At 58.4% G+C, this 9,216-nt stretch overlaps 1 protein-coding gene across 2 annotated transcripts; it reads right to left on the bottom strand.

Annotated features, from left to right (window-relative positions):
* Nucleotides 1-242: 242 nt before the first annotated feature.
* On the bottom strand, nt 243-7,547 carry WFIKKN2 (WAP, follistatin/kazal, immunoglobulin, kunitz and netrin domain containing 2). Of its 2 annotated transcripts, none has more exons than XM_037742573.1 (2): nt 7,094-7,547; nt 243-3,089 (listed from the first exon to the last, which is right to left on the bottom strand). In XM_037742573.1, the coding sequence occupies exon 2, from the start codon at nt 3,018-3,020 to the stop codon at nt 1,569-1,571; it is 1,452 nt and encodes a 483-aa protein (XP_037598501.1). In that variant the 5' UTR covers nt 3,021-3,089; nt 7,094-7,547; the 3' UTR covers nt 243-1,568. The 2 variants fall into 2 exon arrangements, with proteins under 2 accessions (XP_037598501.1, XP_017395664.1); XM_017540175.2 differs by lacking the exon at nt 7,094-7,547 and adding an exon at nt 6,001-7,040.
* Nucleotides 7,548-9,216: the final 1,669 nt, after the last annotated feature.

The following is a 9,216-nucleotide window of genomic DNA, read 5'->3' as shown; positions in this document are numbered from 1 at the left end:
CTTTATGTTCTTGGCAAGTCACCTCACCTCTCTGACCTCAGATTAACTCACAGAGCTGAGGTGAACTGAGTATCAGTTAAGGGGCCTTGGAGCTGCAAAGGGAGCTTGAATATGACCAGCATCTCTCCATCCCCCAGAGATGCTCCCATGGCCAGACTTCCCTCTTGTAAGGTCACCAAAGCAAATGACACTACCCACCTCCCTCCGTCCCCCATCATAGCCCAAACGAATCACACAAGAAGGGCTGTTGATACTATGAGCTTTTAATTGGTATCTTCCCCCTTATATTTGATGAAGAAATGAGGACGCCCCACAAGGACCTTCTTCAGCTTGGAGGGGCAGGGACGGAATAGGGCAGAGGAGGGAGTGGAGCTAGATGCAAAGCTTCAGTGGGGCTCCCCAATCCTCTCTCTAGCGGCGGGATGGCCAGGCCCACACAGGAAGTCTAGAAACACACAAAAAGATCACTAACGAGCTGCCACCTCCTTCGCCCAGGCCTCGCACAGAGCCTCCCTCCAGGTTCCCGCGGGCTCCCAAGGCCGCCACCAGATGGGAGCATCGAGCAACGTTCCTCGTCGTTCTCCAGCCACCTCCCTCCTTTCCCTGTCCTGTACTATCCCCTGACCCGCCTGCCTTTTCCTCTTCCTTTCTTTCTCCTGCTACCAAACAGGGCCTGGGGCTTTTGTCTGCTTTATGTCCAGGAAGCCAGTGGCATATGAAAGCACACCATCCATCAGACAGAAACTCCGGACAGCTGTGAGTCCAGACCAGGGTCCTTCTGGGGGTCCTGGGATGAGGACATCTGTGTCCGGGCGCTAAGAGCTGGGCAGTGACTAACATCTCTCTGTGGTCCTGGAACCCGGTAAGCATTCAGAGAATGTCCACTGAGTTGAACTGAACTAGATCGACAAACCAGGGCAGCCAAGGAGAAGAAATCTGTATTCTACTGGAGCCGTGGTGACCCGAGAGCAGGCCGACCACCACGCAAAGGCACCCGTCTCAGCAGCTCCCACTCAGAGCAAGTCGTGTGCTGGGCAGGACTCTGCCTCCAGCTTGCCACTGCCCATGCCCCTAACCCCAAGTGGCCTCTGCTCACAGTGATCCAGGAGGCTGTGGGAAAGGTGTCCCATGAGTCCCTGGACCCTTCTATCTCTCCCCACCTGCCCCCTTTACAAGCCAATCCATTCAACTGCTCCTGTGCCCAGCACTCAGCGGCCATCTCTTAAACCCTTGCTGGGAGACTGGCTGAGAAAGGGTGGCTGGGAGAGCCCGGGGCGCAGGCCAGTGAAGGGAGGAGGAGAGCGTCTGAGCAGGCTGGGGGTCAGGAATAACTTCCATGCGTCCCCTCATCTCCTTTTGTTTCCCTCAGCTAAAAAAGATATGAACCCCTTATTGAACCCAAAGAATCGAAGCTGATCTGAGACCCTCTGGTGGCTTTTCTTCTGGCACATCTGTTGATGTTCCTGCTGGCCCAAGACTGTCTAATGTGACCTTGCCGTTTGCTGAGGGGCACGGGGGTGGGTGGGTGGAAGAAGGCCAGGGAGGGGGCCTGGAAGGGATGGGGGACTTCAGTGCAAGCCCAGAAACTCCTTGAGGACGTCACAGGTCTTCTTGTACATGACCTCACGGAGCTTCCTGACTCGGCGGGCGTTCGAGGCACCCACAAAGCTATCAGGACGAAGCACGGCCATGCCGCCATCCACCTCCCCCATGATGATGAGCGGCGTCTCGCTCACGGTCATGTTGGGGCAGGGGCAGGCCCAGTCCACGTGGAGCAGAGTGACCTCCAACGACTCCTGGCCCAGGAACTTGAGGCCCATCTTCTCATCCTTTAGGACATCATCCACGGTCACCAGAGCGCGGCCCGAGTCAGGCTCCTCGCTCAGCTCAGACACTCGGCCCAGGATGACAAAGTCGCTGCGACAGAAGCTGGTAACAAGCTTCTGCCGAGGTTTGCAGGCCCGACAGCGCTGGTTCCCCCTGGGGAAGGGGCACGACTCCTCGCAGGCCTCACGGCTCTCAAAGTTGTTGCCGTTGCCCTCACAGCCACCGTAGACAAAGGACTGACACTGGCCCGTCTGGCTGTTGTAAGCCCAGCGGGGTGCGTAGGCTTTGCAGGGCCCCTGCAGGGCAGGCAGGCTGCACGTGGCCAGCGGCCCGCTCATGCAGGCCAGCATGCAGGCCTCATAGGTCTCAAAGTGGTTGAGGTTGCGGTGGCAGTGCCCAAAGGTGAAGGTCAGGCAGGTGTTGGCCTGGGCGTCGAAGTGCCAGCGGGTCTGCTCTTCGCCACAGTCCTCGCTGTCAGGGGGCTTCAGGCACTCAGCCACCGGGAAAGCGGTGCCATTGGGGCTGCTCTCGGAGGTGGCCACAGCCTGATCTCCCCTGACCACTGACAGCGGGAAGTCGGCCCTCAGGACCCCAGCCGCGTTCCGGGCTGTGCACGTGTAGATCCCAGCGTCCTGCAGCTGGGCGTTATAGATGACCAGCTGGGCAATGTTGGTGACCACCACGTTGCCACGCACATGGTTGGGCCACATGACCACGTTCTCCCGATCCTCCAGCTGCTTCTCCCAGGTGATCTCGGGCCGGGGCCGGCCCACCACGTCACAGAGGAAGCTCACCGTCTCACCCACGGTGACCGACTGGTGCACGGGATGGTTGAGCAGGGCTGGGGCCACCATGTCCAGCCCAGGGGTCTCTGGAGAGGCTGTGGTGGGGTGCATGGTGGTCTCAGGCGGTGGGGGGCTGGTGTTGGGCCAGGTGAAGTGATAGCGGCAGGTGACAACGGCCAGAGTGATGCCTTTGGAGCAGGCCTCGGCATCCATGAAGCAGCGGTTATAATAGGTGAGGCCGTCCGAAGCGCAGGTGAAGCTGGGCTCCTTCTCACAGCGGTCTTTGCACTTACACACAGGCTGCCCGTCCCAGATGTCACACTCGGAGCCCTGCTGCAGACACATGAAGTGGTCGCACGTGGCCTCCTTGGGCATGCCCACCGGGCCCTTCTTCCCTTTCACGTCCATGTAGCGGGCCGCCACGCAGCTCTTGGTCCCACACACGTTGGGGCAGCACTTCTCATAGGTCTCACACTCCTGAAAGACCCAGAGAGAGGGGCCTGAACAGGGAGGAGAAGGAGGAAAGGAGGGGCTCCCGATCCTACCCTATGGTTTGTGGGGAGGAGAACTAACATGTACTCACCATCTAGTGGGAGCAAAATGTTGGAAAATAAAACAAATGCATATGTAGCATCTCCCACATGCCAGGTCCTCGTGTAAGAACTTTGACATGTCAGCTGACTATGCTCATCCCAAGCCAGAGGTCGGTATAGCCATTATCCCCACTTTACAGATGATGACTGAGGCACAGAGAGGCTAAGTAATTTTCCCAGGTTCACACAGCTAGCAGGGTAGGAAGGGAGGGGTGAGCCACAGCCTCTAAGAGGGGAAGTTTTCCTACAACCATTTTACAGATGAGACAGCAGAGACGCAGAGAGGTGATGGCCAAGTTCACAGAGATGGGAAATGGCAGAACAAGGCTCCAAGCCCCCAGTGAAGGGATTGAGAAATGGCGTTTCTTCTCCTGCATCCCATAGCACAAATGAGGTCTAGCTTGAACAAGTAAGCCTGCTGTTCATCTCTTTCCCATGGGAGTGAGGATGCCCTGCCCACTGGAAGAGGCCACACCAGAGGCTGAGAGGTGTGTCACCCTGCGACAGATGTCCCAGGTGATCCACAGCTCTCCGCCCCTCGAGGAGAGAGACATGTGCAGAGAACAGAGGCTGTGAGAGGGCCCAGACCGACCCACAGCCAACAGTCAGAGCAGGCGTGACACACGCAGCACGCCGAGCCTCAGAGCCATGGGTTATGCCAGGCCCAGGAGTCAGCTCCGTGTGGGACCTTTCTCGGGGAAAGCAACAAGAAAAAAAGTCCCCTTGTGTGGCAAAGGTCAGCAAGGCCGTCAGCGAGGACTTGCCAGGCCATAATCCCCTCTGGTTTTCTGTGGAGCCACGTAAGCATTAGTTTAATTCCTCGAAATTAGCAACATGCTCCTGGAGCCGACACAAACAAGGATTTCACGTGGTGTTTTCGACAATAACACGTCGTACCCACTGGGCAGGCAGGCAATGCTCCTAATCCTCTGCCAGGTAGTAACTGTGAATTACTCCCCACCAGGGCTGGCCTCTTGTCATTCCAACTTTTATTTCAGCCTCTTGGACATTCCACATCAGCTAAGAGGGGGAAAATATCCCCCCACCCTGGCCGCACAGAGCCTGCCGGCTTGACTTGTTTACTGTTCTACCCCTTTCGGCTCAGAATGGGGACTTTGTTTTGCAGCCCTTGTTTGGCATAGGCTTCTAGACCACACCAGGGGAGGCTTTGGGACAGGGGTGGGCAGCTCTAAGGGAGAGAGACCCCGTGGGGAACGGAGGGCAGGAGAGGGAGTGGGAGCGGGAGAGCCTTCTCCTCGGCCTGAGCCTCATCCCATTCCTTAAGACGTTCAGAACCAGGAGGTCCATGAAAGACTGGGTCCTTGGGCCCCAGAACGAAAGTACTTCTGGGCACGAGAAACCTAGAGAGGGTCCTTAAAACACTTCTGTGTAAGGAGACCAGAATGTTCCCAAGGGCTGCCTGGATCCCTAGCCCTCCACAGGTGCCTTCTCCCCAAGACACACAAAATCCACCAGAGTCTCACCATCCCCAAGCCCTATCTGGTTTATCAGGCCAGCCTGTGCTGCAAATGTAGCCAATTGATGGTGTGACCTTGGCCAGACGGGAGCAGCCACCACTCCTCCCAGCTTCTTATCTTCTTTTCAGTTGGCACACCATTGCCCGTTGGGAGCATCTGTCCTGGGAGGCCTAAGAATTATCTCCTGGGCACTGTGAGGTTGAGGCCACTCTCCAGGGCAGCCCTCTGCTCTCCTGTGGTTAACCAGGCATCTATGGGGGGCCAGTGTCTCTCATGTTGCCTGAGGATGCCCAGCCTGGACCTGGAGCCCTGGGAGACCCTGTGCTGCCCTCAGAGCTGGCAGGCTGGGCAGGAAGTGGCTGTCTGGAGCAGGTGCAGGTCCCACAGCCTGTTGCCCCAGAGGGGGTGGGCAGCAATGGCCCTTGGGAATGACTTAGGAGCTAGAAGAGAGCTGGCCCTTCCCTGCTGCAGTGTCCTCTGATACAGAGCAGAAACAGGACCAAGGAAGCTGGGAGGCTAAAACCTGGTGACCTTCCTCCCTGGGACACCGGAGCATCCATTCAGAGCAGTTCCTGCTTGGCCTGCCATCAGCCTGGTCTCCTCTCAGGGTCAGGGTCCAAACCCCTGGGGAGGTGGCCTGGAGGCCAGTGTAATCAAAGCTTTGTTGTTAGACATGAGTTCTGGGCCCACTGTTCCCTCACTGGTTGTGGCACCTGTGCCCTCCCTGCCTGGCTCTGTGTTCACTTAGTCACCTGGGAATGGGCTGCTGATGGCCACCATGCTGACATGTCACCCCAACATGCACAATGTACCTGGCACGGTGCTGGTCCACAGCAGCCCTCAGCACACATGGGAGGAATCCTCAGGCTCTAGGCCCTGATGAACTGGGACATTGCTCCCACCTCTCCTTCCTTCCACCTCTCCTTCCAGGCTTCCGTGTTAACAGACAGGATAGTGTCCTGTTTCTCTCCAGGTGGACGGGGCCTGAGTTTCTTCACCCTCCTGAGCCCTGCAGGGCACTCCTGCCCGGTCCCCACCCTGCGGCCCCCACCCCCATCACAGGCTCGTGTGGTTCATCTCGGGCTTCTGGCCCCCACTCACCTGGTCCGCCTCACACTCCAGCTTCTGGACCTCACTCACCTGGTCCGCCTCACCCTCCAGCTTCTGGACCTCACTCACCTGGTCCGCCTCACACTCCAGCTTCTGGACCTCACTCACCTGGTCCGCCTCACACTTCCACACAGTCCCCACCCCCGCCTCCATCCCCGTCACTCACAGGCTCCCATGGTCCAGCTCTCGCCTCTGGCCCCCACTCACCTGGTCCGTCTCACACTCCCGCCTGCAGGTGCTCTGTGCGTCCACCCAGAGGTTGGGATTCATGTCGTTGGGGCAGATGCCGGCGTGGGAGTAGCGGATGGGTGGCAGCGCCAGGCCTCGCGAGGGCACCCCGAGCAGCAGCAGCAGCAGCAGCAGCAGCAACAGCGCTGCCACCTGCTCCCAGCGAGACCAGAACCAGCGACGCCTTAGGGCCCACATGGCGCGGTCTGCGGCGGCTAGAGCCCTCCCCTGCGACGACGCCAGGGGCTGGGCCCACCAGACCTTCTTCTCGGGGGCTGCAGACACCTGCCCTCCCCACCCCAGCAGGCTTCCTGCTCAGGCTGCTGCCGTGGCTGCCTCCACCAAGTCAGTGCAGCCTGCCGGGCTGTGCGTCTTCAGATAAAAGAAAGGTCTTTGGAAGGAAGCTCCCTCTCCTGAGTGTGCAGGGAGAGGAGCCGCAGCAGGGGCCCGAGCCCGGATTTATATCCTGGGCGCGCCACCCGAGTGGGAGCGAGCTAACCTGATGCCTGTCACAGGCAGGCTGCTGGCGCCTCTGTCCCGTGGCTGATCACAGACTTATTGCAGAAGGGGGGAAAAAAAAGCTGGAAGCAGTTTAGGCAGCGTATCTGGCACGGTGGGACACCTGCTTGTTTTTGACTCCAGGAGGCCTTTAACCCCTTCAAGGGCCAGAAATGGCATGTGCATTGCGGGGAGCTGGCTCCAGGACACGCAAGCTCACTCTAAAGGAGGGCTTGTTTCTTTTTCCCCCACCTCCTTGGAGCCGGGCCCCCTCCTCCCCTTTGGCCACCTCTAAAGAACACACAATCGCTTGTTACGAGGAGGGACCTGCAGCCGCCGGGTTAGCATCGCCCTGCTCGATAGCACATTTGAGAGCAAATGACGTGGAAAAACAACAAGTTCACGGCCATTCCAGGGCGGGCCTGCGCCGCGCTGTGCCCTGTAAGCCGACTCCCACCCCGGTCTGGCCATTTGTGGGGGGTGTGCGCATGGCTGTATCTCTGTGTCCCGGGCCGTTTGTGTCTTAAGTTCCAACTTCAGTGAATTTTCCCCAAATCATTCCAGAGACACATACCAGATATGCTCCGGCTCCCCCGGCGGCTGGGATGGATCACATTCCTCCCTCCTCCATCGACACACCAAGAAAACCTCCGCGGTCACAGTGTCTCCGGATTGTGCCAGAGTCCAGCCGCCCTCGCTGACGACCACGGTGGCTGCTCTTCGATGGGCTCCTTGTGAGCACCAGCCTGGTCTGGCCTCCCCCACTTCCCCAAGGAGAAGGTCTGTGGTCAAAGAGGGCGAGCGACTTGCCCAGACTCACACGAAGTGAGCAGTGCTGGTGGCACCGGCTGCCAGAGACACTGGGCTGCTCACATGTGCGGGTTTTCTGAATGCATCATCTCATTTAATCCTCACAACACACTGCAGCTCCATGGATTTCAGATCCGAGGAAAGGAGGCACAGAGAGGCTAAGCGAGCTGCCCATGTCACACACAGCTACCCCACCCCGTACAGGAAACAGGGACACCAGCTTGCTGGGTGTGGGCAGGGGCCTTTTAAAACCACCCCTCCCCCATCCATCTGTCAGAACTGCTGTCAAGGCACGACCCAAACTCTGGTTTTTACAGACTGGACAAGAAATTTTTGAAACATCAGGGGCTATATCTGTGGAGGGCCCGGGAAGACAGCCAGAAGCTGCCAGGGGCTGAGGGCGATTTCTCCTCCGTTTGGCAGCAAATAGATTGTACCTAAAATGCCACCGGGCAGCCTGCAGTCTGAGCGTTTTTAGGTCGGTCACTCGATCCTGGGAGTGGAGGGCAGAGGCACATAGAGCCCCGAAAGAGAGGTGCCTTTCCAAGGCCAATCCACCAGCGCCTTGAGGAGCTGCTATGTTCTGGGGACAGTAGGTGGCCCCACACGTATCAGAGGCAGAAGGGATCCCGAAGGCAATCTCGCTTTACAGATAAGAAAACTGAGGCCCGAGCCCCGGCCACTCCTTCCCCCACGCCCACTTTCCCCTTCAGGAACACAGCTCGCCATCTCACAGGACTGTAAAACAGCCACGGCGCCCTCGCTTCCACACCCAGACCCTTCCTCCTCCCAGCGGGCGGGTGCTGCCTCCTCTCCGCCCGAGCTGGTTCCTTCCCATCGGGCGGGCCATTCTGCAGGATCTGTCTTTTCTGCTTATGTCAAGTCTCTAATGAAGGGTGTCAGATCCTAATCCTCTAAATTATTGGAATAAACTTCCCTTCCAGGCCAGTCCCCGTAATGAAGCCAGACAGCGGGCGACGCCGGCTGCTTTGAATTCCCTGTAATTTCATCAACCCGTGTTCCAGCTGCTCCACGCGGGGGCCTCCACACAGCCCTTGGACAAACGTGGTTTGCGCAGCCTCCTCCGATATCACAAAGGGAAATGGACACTGACACATTTCTAAGCAGGACTTAGAAAAACTGTCACAGCCCCATTAGGCCAGGACGAGTATCCCAGAAGAGGTCGATTTCTGGGCCGTCCCAAGAGACCATTAGAGGGCGTGGGAGAGAGAAGGGGGGTAGGAGGATGGAGGCGCCCGGCAGAGGTGGTGGGGGCGGGGATCTGAAGAGATCAGGAAAGGGACATGTGTCAGGGCAGGGGAAGCTTGGTCATCCCACCCCCACTCCTGGGGCTGATGGAGAAGGCCCCCCACCCAGCCTGGTCCTGTCTTGAGCCACGGGCCTCTCCTGGGCCCTGTTCCTGAACATTCTGCTCTGAGAACTATCAAAGCAGCATCAGGGAAGAGAGAGGCCAAGAGCACTTTGACTCTCCCTCTAGCCCTTCCAAGTCTCCCAACAAAGCACAGCTCAGAATAATAAATAACAGCTGATGGGCCCGGAGCCCACACAGCCCACATAGCCCACACATGCGTTTTCACCTGTGCATCGCTGCTGACCCCACGGCAGCCCCAGGAGGGAGCTCCCTTGTGTGGGAGAGGAAACCGAGTCACAGAGAGGTTAGGCTAGGCCCTCCTCCCGCCTTTACACACCCCGTGCAAGCTTCCAGCCCCTCCAGAAAGCCGCCCCACCCCACTGGCTTGTTTATAAGCTGCTCTGCAAGTGCTTTGAAGTCTCCTCCTTACAGGCCCCTCCCTCCCAGAGACCCTTGGAACTGGCTTTGGATCTGCCTCCTTCTCTCTCTCCCTTCGGTCTGTCTGTCTGTCTGTG

Source organism: Cebus imitator, unplaced genomic scaffold, assembly GCF_001604975.1.
Source record: "Cebus imitator isolate Cc_AM_T3 unplaced genomic scaffold, Cebus_imitator-1.0 Scaffold123, whole genome shotgun sequence".
In the NCBI taxonomy this organism is placed as follows: domain Eukaryota; kingdom Metazoa; phylum Chordata; class Mammalia; order Primates; family Cebidae; genus Cebus; species Cebus imitator.
This window is presented reverse-complemented; position numbering and strand designations above follow the sequence as displayed.